This window comes from Bubalus kerabau, chromosome 8 (assembly GCF_029407905.1).
Source record: "Bubalus kerabau isolate K-KA32 ecotype Philippines breed swamp buffalo chromosome 8, PCC_UOA_SB_1v2, whole genome shotgun sequence".
Classification (NCBI taxonomy): domain Eukaryota; kingdom Metazoa; phylum Chordata; class Mammalia; order Artiodactyla; family Bovidae; genus Bubalus; species Bubalus kerabau.
In genome coordinates this window covers 56,764,601-56,782,738 of record NC_073631.1, presented here as the reverse complement: position 1 = coordinate 56,782,738, position 18,138 = coordinate 56,764,601, and the positions used below count along the sequence as shown (strand labels likewise).

At 36.9% G+C, this 18,138-nt stretch overlaps 2 protein-coding genes across 8 annotated transcripts in view; one reads left to right on the top strand and one right to left on the bottom strand.

The window, feature by feature from the left end:
* LOC129659174 (uncharacterized) overlaps nucleotides 1-18,138 on the bottom strand; it is a 480,433-nt gene that overhangs the window by 3,166 nt on the left and 459,129 nt on the right. The window lies entirely within an intron of this gene.
* Nucleotides 1-18,138, top strand: part of MDFIC (MyoD family inhibitor domain containing) — a 323,251-nt gene that overhangs the window by 228,731 nt on the left and 76,382 nt on the right. For all 6 annotated transcript variants that reach the window (XM_055590331.1, XM_055590330.1, XM_055590328.1 and 3 more), the window contains one exon: nucleotides 16,379-16,501. In XM_055590331.1, the coding sequence (XP_055446306.1) occupies nucleotides 16,379-16,501 (123 nt within the window). The remainder of the gene's footprint in view (nucleotides 1-16,378; nucleotides 16,502-18,138) is intronic.

The window sequence follows — 18,138 nt, the reverse complement described above, 5'->3', positions numbered from 1 at the left end:
AAACATGTTTGGTATGGCGGGGTGGGTGCTCCTGGGATGCAGTGGGTAGAGGCCAGGGAGAACACTATACACATCTTATAATGCACACAATACGGTAGCCCCTCAGAACAAAGGATTATCTGGCCTGGAATAACAATGGTGTTCAGATGCTATTCTAGTCTCTCAAGGCTACCAACATCTTTGGCTCCACTCTAGACTTACAGAATCAAGAATCTGCATTTTTGACAATCTCCAGGTGCTCTTTGGGCTTCCCCAGTAGCTCAGACGGTAAAGTGTCTGCCTACAATGCGAGAGACCCAGGTTTGATCCCTGGGTCGGGGAGATCCCCTGGAGAAGAAAATGGCAACCCACTCTAGTACTCTTGCCTGGAAAAGTCCATGGACGGAGGAGCCAGGTAGGCTTTCAGTCCATGGGGTCGCAAAGAGTTGGACATGACTGAGCAACTTCATTTCATACGTCATACTTCACTTAGGTGCTCTTTATCTCTAGTTGAGAATCATTGTTTTTACAGGCTTTTGATTTTTAAAAAGTCTCTTTTTTTTTTTCTAGAAAGCCTTAAAAAAAAATCTTGAGAAACGTCTCCTTTTCAAGTTCCAAACTTTAAATCATATCACTCCATGTGTATTGTCTCTTAGAGCTCGCCAGCATTTTTATCCCATATCCCAGTTAGTGAACTGAACTGAACTGAGGCCTGAGTCTTCATCCTCAAAAAAGTTTCCTGTCAAGTTATGTATACTATTGTACAAATATATGTGAATATTAGATAATAAATATATAAATACACATTGAAAAGAATGAGATAAAAATAAGTCAATAAATAGATCTTTTAATACTTTGTTCTACTGCCTCAGTAGATATTTTTGTCCCGTTATCCTGGACTTCTCTCTAGGGATCTCAGCATTTTTATGGAATAATAAGGAAAGAAGTCCCTAATTTTCACATGATCTGTATTCACTTATAAGTTGGATTTTTGAAATCTGGATTATCCTTTCTCATAGAAACAGAATGATAAATTATGTTTAGCTCAATAATCTCAAAAAGATGGTTGAAAATTTTATTAAATGTTATTATAGAGAACATACTCTTAATGATACTGGCAACCACATACAGGTAATTAAGAAAAAGGTAAGTGAAACATTTTCAATACAGGTGCTTTAGAGAATAGGCTTAACTGGAAAACTATAAGAAACTTTGTCTAGATTTGGAAGAGGATTTGGGGGCATTTCAAGCACTGTAGACCTTATGCTCCAAATCCTTTTTCGCTTAAAGGAACTAATGTTCATTTTGTAAGTTTAGAGAAATGCAAGCCTTATCAGCTTGACATAGTCATGTTCCCTCTGCTAAAAAAAAAAAAAAAATCAAATGTATAAGAGAAGGAGTAACTGGGAGAAACCTAAGAAGGGAGGGAGGAAGGAAGTGGTTAAATGATTATGACGATAAATTTAAGAAAATGTTTGGAGAGCTTAAATTGTTTGAGCTGAGAACTGCAAATAAAGTTCTAAGGGACACTATGGTATGAACTGAGCTGGATGGGACTGTGTTAAGGAAGGAGATGATGGCACAAAATCTTGAGATAGGCAGGGAGCACTGTTGACTTTGAAGTAGGCTCTAGTACATATTTGTGGAATAAATGATTGGGTAAATGGAGGGCTTGGTTGCTGTCCAGAACAAGTGTGAGTCATGGCAGCAGATGGCCAAGAATAGAAATAGTTTGGGGGTCAGGATGGAGGATGGGAATAGGGAAAGCATTTATTAACATATGTTTGTGTTTGTAATTCAGGGGAATTTCATAGCAATTTTCATCCCTTCCATAACCTTTTTGTTTGTTCTCATGTTGTTTACTTCTGTCTTACTCAGGTGCTCTGTGAATGTTCTGTTATATATATATATGCACATACAATATGTATAAAGAGAGGTGATGCTTTGTGACGGATACAGAGAAAAATATTGATGAATGAAATCTGGGCTTGCAGTATATTGGAGAAATACATTTACACATACTTATAAAGAAGATGGAAAGGTGCTATAGAGAGACACAAAGAAAGTGATGGCAAACAACATGGGAGAGAGGTAGCATCTCTATCTGGGGCATTTGGAAGACAAAAAAAGCTTATGATTTGAGTTGGACCAAGAATCATGGTCAAACTCCACAAGATTTGTGGAGATAGATGTGAAGATCAAGGTCTGTTACAGAATGTGGAGGACTTCACTAAGAGCATTGTATGAGCTTTATTAAGGAGTTGAAAATAAGGTAACGCTGTAAAGATAAGCTAAAGTAATTTTGAGGAGGTCTTGATTCTCCTGAGAGGAATCTGTATATCCTTTCTGTAGGCAGTAGTGAGCTATTGAAAGTTCTTGATAAGGGTAAGGATAGGACCAAATTGGTGTTTTTAGAAAATAAATCTGGTGGCAGTTCAGAGGATGATTTTGAAGGGAGAGGCAAGAGTGACGGTCGTGACTTTGCGGAAGGATTTTACAATAGCCTGACAAAAGATGAGAGGAGTACCAGTGGGAGTGGAATTGAGAATTGGGCACAGTGCCCAATTTTGTTCAATGGCATTTATGTAGTTCAGCATAATACTTAATATGGGAGGTGGTGGAAAGATAGAAATTTAAGGTAATTCATAGATTTGCTTTGTAACCTGAGTGGAAACATAGGAGGAGTTGAGTCTTCTTTTGATCATGTTGTTCCATGCTAAGCCAGGATCACCAGTAGGCAACTGAAAAAGAGAATCTGTCACTAGGAGAGTGGTGAGGGTCAGTCTTACAGACTGAGTTTACCACCAAGTAGCTGATGGATGGGCCTAAGAGTGAGAGAGGATACTTGAGGACCAGATTTAGGGGAATGGCTAGCCTTTTGGGAGAAGAAGGAAAAGAATACAGAGAGAGAGTTTATAGGATTGGTCACAGAAATGTTAGATATTTAGGGGCCATGGAAGATGAGAAGAGCTGTAGTTTGTAAGAAGCAGGGTATAGAGAGGGCTGCTTTTGGATGGGGAATTTTGAGCATGTCCATCACACACTAATGGAAAGAAAGCCATGGGACAGAAAGAAAAAAGATGAAAGAGCCTGTGGTGGAACCACGGTGCAGTGGGTGTTTGTAGTTGAAAGAGTAAAATCTTGGGAAGGAACGGGATGATGATAAGACGAGTCTTTGGAAAGTTGGGAATGTTCCCCTTTGAGATGGGGATTGGAGAAAAGGATGAGTGATCATCTAGAGAAAATTTCATATGAGTAAGAGATTATTGAAGGCCTTGATGTTCTCAGAAAAATAGATGTAACATTTGCTGAGAGCAAGTTGGGGTTAGGATGAGTCAAGAAATTTGAGATGTGTGGAAAAGATTGGGAAGGATTCAAGAAGGAGTCCATCTGGGGCAAACAAAAGGATTGCTCAGTAACACTGAGAGCTTAACAAAGAATGAATGGCATGAATTTTTAGTGGACACGGTCAGCATGGTTGATTGCTTTTCTCAGCAAGAAGCATTCGGGACCTTGGGAATAAGAAGCAGATAGAATGGATTTTTGGAATTGGCTTAGGGTTGGAGATTGGCAGAATGAAAGCAGTGGGAGTGGGGGCAAGGGAGGAGTATCAGGCATGTGTGGGAAAAGTGTGTTTGTACCAACTGGTCTTGTGTTCCAGGCTATATGGGGAGCTGGAGAGACCAGAAGTACAATTAACAGGCTATGATTTCTGGTCAGCAAGAGTCATGCCTGTTGGCCTTGTTTAGTCAGTTCACATACAAGGATTTAACATATATAATTGAGTGACCTTTACAGGGCTAGTGGGGAAGCTGTGGAATTTTTGGGTGTGTAAGAGCCTTTCCTGTTTCTTTGAACCTTGTTTCCTGGATCATGTTGGGTTGATTTCATGGAAAGGTCTAATAACAGTGTGCAATGACTTTACTAGCATTATATTTTTGTAATAAAAGATTTGGGGGGAAAGGAAACATAAATTGCCACAATCTAAAAGGCCATTTGCAAGTGGAAAATTAGTTAGAACAACAGCAAACAGAAGAGGGAAACAATTCAACCAAATTGTTTTTCTGAGTTAATGTAAGTGTTCCACCCTATAAAGGCATGGGATATGGGTTTTATGTTTCTAGTCCTAAAAGTTTTTATTCAGTTTTTATTAAGGGGAGATGGATTCTGCACTGGCTAGAGTCTAGACGTTTGCATAGTTGAATTTTGCTGCAGCCCTTCCTCCTGCCTTCATCAGTCCTGTGTTGGATGATTCTCTCTCATAACCTTTTTCTCTCTCATCTTTTCCCCCCTCCTCTCTCTCTTGCCGTTAACACTGAAGTTTCTTAAGCTATTAGTATTTTCTTTTTATGTTAGCCTACACATCCTGATGGAGCTAAGGTTTCCACTGTAACTTTTGGAAATTGAGTTGTATTTTATAGATTCTAATTGCTTAGAGTTCACTAAGCAGGAACTATGAAAAGAGTTATTTTAACATTAATTTCGTTTGTGGTTTCTGCTTGCAGTCCACTTCTGTTTTCAGATTCACACCCACATGATCTGAAGTAAGATGATTCATATGCATGTGCTTTTATGCCTGATTTTTACGTAGTTTCAGGAATAAAGTCTGAAATACATTTTCTTGCTAGCACAATATATCTTACCAAATATATCAACATATTTAAACTGGGAAACTTATGAACAACTATTTCCTTTGTGCCTACTATGTACAAAATCCTGTGACAATTGAAAATGTGTAACACACGCTCTGCCCAGAGAGAACCTGTAAGCTAAGTGAGAGAGAGGATAAGGTGTGTGTGTGTGCCAAATCCCTTGTCTGAATATCAGTTCAAGATAAGAGCCCTGTGACAGATTAGTTTACGGCCAGTTGCAGGGTGACTGGTTCAGTTCTGGAGCTTCTGGAGGTTAAGAGAATCTCAGGATACCAAGGGGTCAGTCTTGTCTGAATTAGGCTGTGAGTGATCCGAGCTGAAGAAGACACAGTTTGTAGGGCTTTTTGGTTTGGACTGTGCAGAGTTGAGCTCTAAAAATGAGGCACCTTGTGGTTGGGCAGGTGACACAGCCCCTGAAGGCAGATGGCAGAGGACAAGGGAACCAGTTTCCTCTCCTCACTTTCTCTACTCATAGAAATAGTTCGCCTGCTTTTTTCATGGTGAATCAGCCTTTAATCTTTTGGGTCTTTATAAATATAGACCTACTTTGTTCTTATTTTTCTCGTCACATCACCCAAGCAGCATGCAGGATTTTAGGATGGTTTTCTGAGATTTTACTCTCTATTTCCTACTGAGATACAAGCTGAAATTATCGAACATGGGAAAGGTGTAGGAATTTGCAACATGAATATATGTACAATGTTAAAATAACTCTATCAGGTTTTTGCCCATATGCAAAATGAATTTAATTCTTACTGAGCCAAAGGTCTGTCTAGTCAAGGCCATGGTTTTTCCAGTGGTCATGTACGGATGTGAAAGTTGGACTGTGAAGAAAGCTGAGCGCTGAAGACTTAATGCTTTTGAACTGTGGTGTTGGAGAAGACTCTTGAGAGTCCCTTGAACTGCAAGGAGATCCAACCAGTCCATCCTAAAGATCAGTCCTGGGTGTTCTTTGGTAGGACTGATGCTAAAGCTGAAACTCCAATACTTTGGCCACCTTATGTGAAGAGTTGACTCATTGGAAAAGACTCTGATGCTGGGAGGGGTTGGGGGCAGGAGGAGAAGGGGATGACAGAGGATGAGATGGCTGGATGGCTACACCAACTCAATGGACATGAGTTTGGATGAACTCCGGGAGTTGGTGATGGACAGGGAGGCCTGGTGTGCTGCAGTTCATGGGGTCGCAAAGAGTCGGACACGACTGAGCGACTGAACTGAACTGAAACTGAACCAAGGAGTAACATATTCAATCTTTATTTTAGAAAAGCATTTCTATTTGGAAGAGAAAGTGAGGATAGGCCCTAGTGGTGGATATAGGCAAGGAAGTATAGATTTAAGAGAAATTGAGAGCTATAACTTATTAGCAGGTTCTAGCAATTGATTGTTGGGAAAGGGACAATAAGGAGAAAATAGAGAACTAACAGTGATTCTGTGAATACCATTGACCAATGTACAAGCTACAGTTGGAGAAATAGGCAGGGACAGAAGAAAAGTGGAAATGTTAAGTTTGACTTGCTAAAGGTATATTGGTGTAGAGCTAAAACTTCAAATCTATAGGTAAAGCTAGGAACTGGGGTGAAGATAATGGATCTATAAGTTATCCTCCTGGAGGTGACTAAAACTGGAAGTTAATGAGATTGCAGAAATTGTAAAGCCAGAATGGGTTGGTGGTCTTAAAGGAGAATTCCAAGTAGGCAGTGCCCCAAAGAAATGATCCAGAAGGCCAGAGAATGTATTGATGAATTAAATAAGAGGCTTCTGGTTTTCTCCTTTAGGAGAATTACAGAGAGGAAGCATCTCCCAACTTCTAATTCATATCCATCATTCTGAAGTCTAATAAATCAATTTCAATATACTGCAGAGTCTCTCATTATTGTCATATTTGTGGCTTCACCACTATTTGTAATGCTCTTCTCCATCCTCTCTCACTTATTTATTTCAAGATCAGACTCAAATCATAGCTTAGAAATGCCTTTACAGATTAAAAAACTTCTTTGGTTAAGTTTTGACTTCCATTGGCCTTCACTTTTGTAAATAGTGCTCAATATGAGTTGATATCTTAACCAGAGAGCTTGGGTTAAAATGTTCTTGATAAAATCTGTTGGTATAACTGAGAGGTAACAAAAGTTTTAAAAACTATGGCACTTAGAATAATGATGATGCTAAAGCACTAAAGATGGGTGTATAAACTTATTTTTAAAAAAGGGGAAGAAGGTAAAGTCCTCAATTTCTTTTATAATAGAGTTAATTGCTAAGTAGGGGGACTACTCTAGATGAGGTGTCTCTGGATTTCAGCAGTCATTAAGGTAAATTCTTTCAGGATAACTTTTTTAGATAAGAGTAAAAAGATTAAAAAGTAAAAAGATGGTGACTGCAGCCGTGAAATTAAAAGACACTTAACTCCTTGGAAGAAAAGTTATGACCAACCTAGACAGCATATTAAAAAGCAGAGACATTACTTTGCCAACAAAGGTCTGTCTAGTCAAGGCTATGGTTTTTGCAATAGTCATGTATGGATGTTAGAGTTGGACTATAAAGAAAGCTGAGTGCTGAAGAATTGATGCTTTTGAACTGTGGTGTTGGAGAAGACTCTTGAGAGTCCCTTGGACTGCAAGGAGATCCAACCAGTCCATCCTAAAGGAAATGGGTCCTGAATATTCATTGGAAGGACTGATGCTGAAGCTGAAACTCCAATACTTTACCCACCTGATACAAAGAACTGACTCATTTGAAAAGACCTTGATGCTGGGAAAAATTGAGGGTGGGAGGAGAAGGGGATGACAGAAGATGAGATGATTGGATGGCATCACCGACTCAATGGACATGAGTTTGAGTAAACTCCAGTTGGTGATGGACAGGGAGGCCTGGTGTGCTGCAGTCATGGGATCACAAAGAGTTGGACGCGACTGAGCAACTGAACTGAAAAAGATTATCATGCTTATAAAAGTAGATTGAATGTGGAGGCTCTGTCACATGGAGGAAGGATTAGACTTTGATGGCAAAGAACAAAATACTATAAATCAGTGAAAATTATAAGTCAATTTTAGACGATTTGGGGGAAGTCTTTGAATACTTAAGAAGTCCTGACATGAAGTAAGCTATCTTCTGAGGCTGTTTCCCTGTCTCTGGAATTATTCATGCCTGCTCTCCTTGCCTTCATTCTGGGATGCTGGATGTTGATATTTTGAACTGAATTTATGTTATCAGGTTGGGTTAAGAGATCTTTATGAGCCCGTGTAACTCAAAATTCTATGAGCCTTATGAATGTTTGGCTTTAATATGAGTGAATTTGCTGGCAGGAAGAACATTATTGAACTTGTATTTGAAGATGTAGGGGTCTGGGGTCAGTTATCCTGAAAATACATTTTTAGGATGAGGAACTTTAGATTCTGATGTAAAAGGTGCAGGAGAGTAAAATGACTGAGGTCTTGTGTCCTGGTTGCCTGTGTCAGCTTGTGTTTTTCTAACCTCCCCACTAATTTTTTTTTTTTGATGGAAAGTGCCTAATTCTTCTTACCCCTCATTTATTTAGAGCCCTGATTGTTGAAATATTAATTTGCACTATTGCTGCAGTTTGCACCTATCTGTTTGCATATTTGTATTCAATTGTGTATTCATATAATTTTAAAATTGTTCTCTGATTTGCTGTGTATAAAACCTATTGTTCTCTACCCACCCCAACTAAACTAGTTGAGTCAGTGTCATTTTTCTCATTCTTTCAAATCTAAACACACCATAAGCTTCTAACTGCATAAGAAGCCCTTTGAAGGAATGAATTTAGCTTTTGCCCACAATTCTTACTATTTTTCAAAATAATGGTAATAACAATTCGTTGATTAAATTGATTTAAGCATTTAATTAATTCAACAAACATAGTGTGTCTGATTATATGATAAGTTTTGTATATATATAAAACTAAGAAATTTTGTAATATGCTCATTCATCTGCTAAAAATGCTTTGGTTTTAATCTTAAAATGTTTTGGACAATGAAATTTTAATCTGTTTTAGAACATCAGGCAAAGCAGGCGGGTTTTGCAATGTTTCTTAAAGGTCATTAAGCTTAAGGGATTATTTTTTCTTTTTTCTTTATTTGGATCAGCGAGGAAGTGAAATTCCAGAGCCTCAGGTCTTCCTGAAAGCTGCCTTATCTTTGGTTTTTAAAGGTTACATTTGTAAAATATTTGTAGATTTCCACATTTCTTAGCCTCTGGGAAATAGAGACCCAGATTAAAAAATTTTTTTTTTTTTTTACTTTTCCCAAACATTTTAGTTTTAGATTATTTAAGATTTCATAATCCAGAATACACATAGATAATCTGAAATAATGTTGATATTTGAATGGAAGAGTAAAAATGAAATTGTTTACAGATAAAGGAGATGTGAATATAGATTTCATGGCAGTAAGAATATACATATTATATAGATTATAAGTGATCTCTCATAGGTTAAAATAAAATATTTAATTGAAGTAGATCAGCATACAGCAGCCCCAAATTTTATGCATAAAGAAAGCTACTAATACTGCTTGCTTTAAGAAATAAGTAAATTGTATACTGATTAAGTTTTATGCAATTTTATAAAGATATCTGCCAAGCACCATCATTTATACTAGTCTTCCACAAAATATACATATTAAGTACAGATAAGTAGATTTGATGATTGGTTTATGCATTTGAACTATGCCTAGTTCAAGAGAACATTTAAGGTAACCTGTAAAAGTACTTTAAAATACATATATATATCTCTCAAATATATAAATATATAAAATACGCATATATATACACACACAGAATAATGGAAACTAGGAGATCCAAGCCTGAGGGAAAATTGAAATGTACTGGTATAACTGCAGGGTCAAACCCAATGATTCAATTTTATCTGCAAATGTGAGGCAAAAAGAAAGCATTTTCTCTAATATAATTTTCATTGTCCATGAGGAAAAATATATATATAGCTTTTCAAAGGAAGAAATAGTTTTCCTTATATTCAGTCTGTAAACAGATTTCTAGCTTGGTTTTTATCTAGTGATTACTGAGTAGATAGATACTGTCCTCAACACCTCCCTAAGGTTTTAAAAAGGTGCTTATTGTAATGACACTTAATATAATATTAGTAGCAAGTGTGAACGAGCCCTTATTATATACCAGACGTTCTACTTTCCAGGCATGGTTCCATTTCTTTCCACACCCACCTTCTGATACAGGGACTGGTGTTATTACCATTTTAAAGATAAAGAATCTGACAAAGATTACGGAAATTGCCCAGGATCCATGTAGTTAGTGGTGGACCCAGGTCCCTTGATTTCAGATTCTGTGCTCTTAAACATTTTTCCAGTAAAATGTACAGTGTAAGGATAGTATTTCTGTCCCTGAGAACCCAAGTCTTTTTATTTATCATTTGTTCTTATTCATCGAGTTGTGCATGCGTGCTTAGTCCAGTCTGACTCTTTGCGGCACCTCAGACTATAGTCCTTCAGGCTCCTCTGTTCATGGGATTTTCCAGGCAAGAGTATTGGATTGGGTTGCCATTTCCTCCTCCAGGGAATCTTCCTGACCCAGGAATCAAACCCATGTCTCCTGCATATCCTGCATTGGCAGGCAGATTCTGTTTATCAAGAAAGATTCAAATATCTGGACTTTTAGACAATATTGTCTCTTTCTTGGAAAACGATGATGCATGAACAGTATTGTACATGTTTTAAAAGTTCGTTAGGTAACTTTGGCAAGCTCATTTCATCCTGGAAACAGATTACAACATTATTAGATTTTTTTCTTACTCTTATTTGTTAAAACCATGTATCTGTTCAGATAATAAATATGCTTGACTACAAACTAATGAAAAAAAAAAAAAACCCTCATGAATACTTTGAATGATTGTCTTATAGACGTGAGTTTATTATTTCTATCTACAATGGGCAGAACTAGAAGTAGCTAAAGATCATTTGATGGCATATTTATACTTAAGGAACAATTTACTACTGAATCAGACTGACAAAGAGTAGAATATGATCCCTTATGAGGTACCATTCCTTGGAATTTTGGAGAAAGGCTGAGTATTGCAATGGATTTTCTACCCTGGGAGAGATATGAAATTAGCTAATAGGTTCTGAAGATGAAATAAATAAAACATATTAATGTCCTTTGAAAGTTGCTAATACTGTAAATATAAAATTCATTAATTTATTCTTTCAACAAAAGGAAGCATTTTCTTCTTTACTTAACAACTACATATCAGCTGAATGGTTTTTAATATGGCGTATATAATATTTTACATGTATTATTATCCGGTGTACTCTTTTATACATTTAGATTGTTCTCTCTTGTTAATCACTATTAAGTTATTTTATTCCCCAACTGTCTGAGATAAGTAAAACTCTCAAGTGTTAAAAATTAGATAATGCCAACTAGGCAAAATATTATAAAATTTTAAATCAAATGGAAATTGTATTTACCTGAATCTCATATCCTTTAGCAAGAATAATCAAGATTGAAGAGAGATTGCTTCTACCATTCACGCCTTTGTTTAGAAAAATAATAAAAAATAGAGTATTGATCCTGTCAGATAGCCATTTCTGAGTAGGACATATTATATTTAAATTGATCCTTTAGAATTCTTATGTTTTTCCTTTGACTGTTTGGCATAATTTATGCTTGTCATTTTCTTTGAAAATTAATTCAAACCCAGGGCTTTACAGAATTTTTCTATGATTTTTCTCTTCTCCATTCTAAACACTCTACGGTGTGTGTGTATATGAAGTTTTGGCTCAATTGTTTAGCCTTTGTGCAGACTCAGATTTACAGAATTCTACAGACAACAAAGATCTCTGCAGCCATCCAGCTCAATGCCCTCATTTCTGGATAAAGAGAATGAGGCCGAGCCCCAGACACACAGCTGGTCTGTCTTTGACCCAGAATTAGTACCCAGGGCAGTTTTCATTCCCTTCTGTTTTGTAGTTGCTTGATTATTTTGTGTGTGTGTTTGGTCTCCCCAGCTAGAGGATTCATTATCAAGGAGCAAGCTTTTCCCCCTCATCCACCGATTCTTCTGTGTTTCCCTCTTTGGTGTGGGCAAAGGAGAATGTGTGGGAGCTAGTCTCTTGGCAGCAGATGCCAGTGGTATATGACTGTCCTTTGCTCTAGTGATACTTTTAAAGTGTCTTCAACTTCTGTATTAACATCTAAAACATACTTCTTAATGTTCATCTATTAGTAGGGCTGTTTAGTGTTATGTGTAGTAATTTAGGTTTTGTATTCTCAGTGTTGTCCTAACATAGGGATAGAACTAAATCCCTCTATATTAATTAGTGATTTGATAAAATTGTGTTTTCTGATAACTTGGAATACTGTGACAAGGGGATGAGAAGCAAGGCCTATATCTCAGTATTTGATGGGCTTTTCTATGTTTTCTCTAAATTTTACAGTACAGAAGGGCTTCTCTGGTGGCTCAGATGGTAAAGAATTTGCCTGCAATTCAGGAGACCAGTGTTCAATCCCTGGGTTGGGAAGCTCCCCTGGAGAAGGATTCCCTCTTCTGGCAACCCACTCCAGTATTGTTGCCTGGAGAATTCCATGGACTGAAGAGCCTGGCAGGCTAAGTTTGTGGAGTCATGAAGAGTTGGACACAGCTGAGCAACTAACACTTTCTAAGTTTTCTCTAAATTGTATAGTACCAAAGAGCTTACCTAAAACAGTCCTCTTCAAATCTGGCCATATATGATGGTGACACCCTCCTTTATCACCCAAATTGGGACCCCAAAGTTGGGACTTGTGCATATTTATGTTAAACGTGGTCTATAGTAGACAGCCAATGGCTTGGAAGAACAGCATGATTGACATGATGAAGATCCCCTTTTAAGAGAAATTTACTAAGTTGGGAAAGAGTGCTTGTATATATATATAGTTGAGGAGGAAAGGATGAATATACAGAAGCCTGTAGAAAGATAGATTAATTTTATGCTTCATTGAAATTATTTGATTGCCTTTGAGATCTTTGTGGTCCTGTCATATCTTTCAGGCCCAAATAGCAGTTGAATTGCACCTACAAACCTTCATAAAGCTAGAAAGGAATCGATTAAACCAGGACCATGGCTTCTGCTACTGTAATTCAGAAGTGATAGACAACGCAAACAGATAACAGAAATCCATTATTAGAAACTGCTATTTTCTCCTCTTAATGAGTAGTGGCTGACCCAAACCTATTGAAAGTTGTAATAAGATTTGCTGGACATCATGGTGCCCATTTTGCAGTAATCAGTTAAATCTCATTCTCTCTGAGTGCATTTATTCAATATTAGATATAACTGCACACCATTTATGAGGCTGCCATTTTCATTAAATGTTAAAGATGTGTTAATAAAATAAAAATAGATATGTTAAAAAAAAACACACAAAATAGTCAAGTGGTCACAGAAGTTTGAGTGAAGAATTGGTGAGTCAGTTTAAATTTGGAGTTTTTTCTGAGCCTTGCTTTGGTTCTGAGTGTTAAGGATCATAGCAAAAGCCTGAGAACAACTCTTAAGGATGTTTAGTTTTCAAAGGAGGCAATGCTGGGTAGATTGACGATTGTGATTTAATAGTAGTTACATGGTTATCATTTCTTGAATGTAATGAGACAGAGGATGATAATTTTCCTTTTCTTTTACAACTTGAGAAGAACTCTAGAGATCATCTAATTCTAGAATTTCACAGATAAGGAAACTTAAAAAAAAAAATGCTAACTGTCTCAGTAAATATTCAGAGCAGGAGGAGCATTGTTTTCTTCTTAGCAGTGGGTCACTACTAAAATTGTGTGTGCACGAGCCACATGACATTTTCATTTAGTCAATGGAGAGTTGAGAGGGTCTGTGTTTAGCACTTGAATATTGGACATGATTCAAATATGAGTCAAGTGTGTCTAGAGGCTTTATTCATACCTATTTTCTTTTAGTCAGCATTGCTTCATAATGCCCTGGTTTCATGAATTAATTTTAATGGAATTAAACTTGAACAGCTCAAAATTATATAATTAATTTCATTCAGCTTCAATTAGAGTTACTAATTGAATCAAGCCTACTAGCATGACACCTGGCGGCAGTCAGCTACATAACAGTAGCAGCAAGAATGTAGGACTCTGCTGAGGAAAGAGTTCCTGTGTAGAGCTACTAGAAAAATCTTTTCTATTGATCATCTCAGAAAGGCCTTGGGTTGACTGTGGCAGTGGAAAGATTTCAGAAGTTGTTTAAAAAAGTCAAGATTTTAATTGAAACTAACACATCTCAGGAAGGTTACGTTTTTCCTAGGATAATGCTGAGTAAATGTTACATAAATCTAGAACATGTTGGTTTAGTATGGTTCTAATTTATATTTTACTGCTATCTGAATACGGTTTTGCTTTATAAAAATACTTAGCATTGAAGACCCAATTTTTTAAAATTCAGAAATCTTAGCCTCTGGACTTATTCCTGAGTGTCCATCTATTTTCATGTGTTGAAATATATTTTATGGCAGAACTTTTCAATTGTGAAATCCCCATGGTACAGGAGAAATTTCTTCATGTGCAGAACTTTTTTTTTTTTTTTTCCTTCCACTGGAAATGTTAATACAGTTGACTAACAACTTCTGTTTGAATCTCTTTCCTTTCCTTGCTTCCATGGCTTGACATCATCTAGTTTTTCTTCCTTCTCTGATTCCTTTCTAATTGTATAGAACCCTCCTGATACTCTTCTTTTCATAGACTTACAGTTTTGGTGAGCCTATTCATTTGAATGACTTGGGCAGTCAAGTTTAGGAAGATAACTGTTTCAGCTATAACTTTGTGACTTGCAGATGTTCAAAACTAAACTCATCCACTAGACTGTTGGTTGGGCTACAGTCCATGAAGGTTGGGATGTGTTTTGTAATTGATTGTATATTCAACTGCATAATACAGTGCCCAAATATCTACTATATACAAATATATATTTTTATTTTTTAAAAAATATATATTTAAAGTATAGTTGATTTATAATGTGTTAATTTCTGCTGTGCCGATGTGCTCAGTCGTGGCTGACTCTTGTGATCCCATGGACTGTAGCCCACCATGTTCCTCTGTCCATGGAATTTTCCAGGCAAGAATACTAGAGTGGGTTACTATTTCCTTTTTCAAATTTGTGCTGTACAGCAGAGTGATTCAGTTATACATAAGTACATATACAAATATGTATTTTATAATTATTTTCCTGATCTCTAGGTTTTCCCAGTCAAATCCATTCTAAGACAACTCAGTCATCTCCAGCTATCATCTTCTTTGATAGACTGTGAATCCTCTAATTATTTTCTCACAGTTACCTCCTTTCCCATCTTCTTATCCAGGTGACAAAACTCTCATCAGTCTCCCTTTTAGTTTCCCTTACTCTGTTCTCCCTGTTAGATGCGTCCATCCTCCAGTGCTTCTTAAGGATTTAAGGACAGTTGAATCAACTGGGTCCCCCACCCCCAAATTAAAGTAGAATTTTAGGTTATGAGGCCCAGGAAACTATTTTTTAAGAAGTCCCCTGAGTGAGTTAAAGTACCCACTCCAGTGTTCTTGCCCAGGGACGGGGGAGCCTGGTGGGCTGCCGTCTATGGGGTTGCAGAGTAGGACACGACTGAAGCGACTTAGCAGCAGCAGCAGGATTGAGAACCTCTGGTGTGTGTAAGTTTGTTCATTTCCCCTATGTGTGGCTTTGATTAGACAGTTCATAAAGCTACTGTGACTACTGTCACTTGTTTATCTTACTCTGAAATTAGGTCCAGATTTTTCACCTTGGCATGCAAATATCCATAGCATGTCCCTGTTCAGACTTTTACATCCCTCTTTAAGTAGTTCACAGTGCAGAAAATTTGAACTCTTGCCCAAGTGTCTGCTTTTGGAGTTTGCCCTGCAATTCTTTCACTTGGAATGGCTTTTCTCTCATTTCTACTTTGAGAATTCCTGCTGATCTTAAAGATTATCCAACATGCACCATTTTCTATCATGCTTTTCTTGAGCTCTGAATTCCGATGAGTATCTTCGTACTTTGAATCTCTTTAGTGCTCTAGACCTCTCATGACATTCATTTACCCTTGTGTTATAGTCAGCTTTTTGCTTATGTTCCCAATAAGACATTACTTTTCCTTACTCATTGGCTTCCTCCCTGGAGAACCCATAAACTCACATGTAAATCTCTCATCATCTTTGATGCTTTCCCTGCCACCCTTGCCCTCTAATGTATGGACTCACTTCCATCCTTGATAGAATTGTTACACATTTTTCTATCATGGCAGATCATTTGCTATGTTTTGATAACCTGTTTACAGTAATCTTAACAGACAGTTTTTACAGTAAAATGTTTCTTCAATGCTAGTCATAAAGTGCATGTGTGTGTGCTAAGATGCTTCAACCCTATGGGCTGTAGACTATCAGGCTTCTCTGTGCAAGGGATTCTCCAAGCAAGAATACTGGAGTGGATTGCTCTGCCCTCCTCCAGAGGGTCTTCCTGACCCAGGGACCAAACCTGCGTTTCTTGAGTCTCCTGCATTGGCAGGCATGTTCTCTACCACTTGTGCCGCTTCTGAAGCGCAGTCATAGAGTAGATGCTAGTAAATCTCTATTGAGTCAATAACGTAGGCAATGGTTAGTAGAGATATTGTGCCTATTTCTTTAAATTATGGCAGATTTATAGAAGCAGTTGGGAAAAAGGAAATCTATAAAAATGAAAACAGAAAAATATGTAACATTTAATGATAATACTTTTTTTTTTTTTTTTTAGAAAAATGTGATAAAGAAAATACTGAGAGAGAGATAACTCAAGCTGCCGATAGCTGCTTCACACATGGAGAGATGCAAGACCAGTCCATTTGGGGAAATTGTTCGGATGATGAACTCATCAGAAGTAAGTATTTTTGGAGAAAATTGGAGTGATTCAGGGACATGACTATAATAATATGCTCTCAGTTAATCATCTCATATAATTCTACTAGAAATCTGTAAATCAACAACTTACCTGAAAGTGTTTTTCATGAGTCTTTTAAAATATAGAAGTAAAAGCAGTGTATAAATAATACTGTCTGCCGGCTTTCATCCTGTCTTTAAAAAGGAAGTATTAAGCTGAAAATTTTGAACTCCATCCTCAGAGAGATTTAGACAAAACTTAATTCCTTCTTGAGTAACAACTAAGTAGAAGTTGGACAAGTCTCCGTATAAACAGACAGTGAAACTAAAAAGATAGAGATGAGGTAGAGGACAGTGAGTAGTGTTTTGGTAACGCCATGTGGTCCCTGTTCTGGCCAAATGATTCCAAACTGTTTTTTCACAGTTAACACTTTTATTACTACTTAGCTTCTTTTTATTCTCTTCCTCTTCTTAAAATTGCTCTGTAGAATATGTAATAAGCTTTGGTTTAGTTCTGTTTTACTCTGGGAATGTCCAGAAACACCAGTATATTTTAAGTGCTATTCGGAATCTATGCTGATGGCAGGTTGTGCTTGTTCTGGCCGCTGAATCCCCACTGGTGGATTCAAGATGAATTTGCCATATAGTGCAAGATTCTGTGTAGTGAATGTGCATACAGAAAGAACGCCACTGTGCTGTGCCATGCCTGGATGGCCTTAGGAGTACTACATCTGAAATGATCATTTATGGTAACCAAATTATCCATGTCACTTTTCACATTTTCAGAGGACAGAGGAAAATTTTATTCTGGGAATCAAGTGTTACTTTACTTTTTTTTGTTTTTAATTTAATTCTTCAGACAACTCTAGAATACTGAAACTTTTTTGTGTTACTTATTACATTTACTTTTTACAATTGAAACCAAACAGAAAAAAGCAGGTAGAAGGAAAAAGCCAACTTTGTAGAAGAAAAAAAAAAAACAATAAAAACACTATAGAAGGAGACGTAAAGTTTTCAAGCAAAAGCTCTAAAAGTGACTGTGTTTTAGTTTAATTTTAGAACTATTTTGGTTTTTTACACTTTTCTACTGGGGAAGGGAATATAAAGGAAGTGAAACTCAGAAATTAGGAGCAAGATTTATTCAGCTTTTCCAAAGAATCAAAAAAAAATTATTTCAAGTAAATATTTATCTCCAAAACATATATTGGTCATCTTCTTTCTAAATGTTGACACTGCTATTGTGAAACTTAAGGGTTTGTGAGATACTAGCATATTTTATCTGTGATTTTTCAGCAACAAGAGAGCGTGAGACAGGGTCTTACAGACAATTTTAACTTTACCTTTTGGGAAGCATGATTGTTTGCTTGTTTTTTTCCCCCTGTATTCATAGAATTTTAAGTATGTGTGTTTCATTAATTGATTTATTTCACCAGTTTCCCTTCCCAAGGCCCACACTTGGAAAAACATGAATAAGAACTTGTAGGATAAAAACTAAAATATAACCACCATTGCATAAGGATATGGAGAGTCATGTTGTGTTAAAAAATTTTAGTGCTATTTGATGAAACTCATTTTAGCCACAGTACTCACATCATTAAAGTGAATGGATTTAAAACAGACTCCTCTCTCTTGTCTATA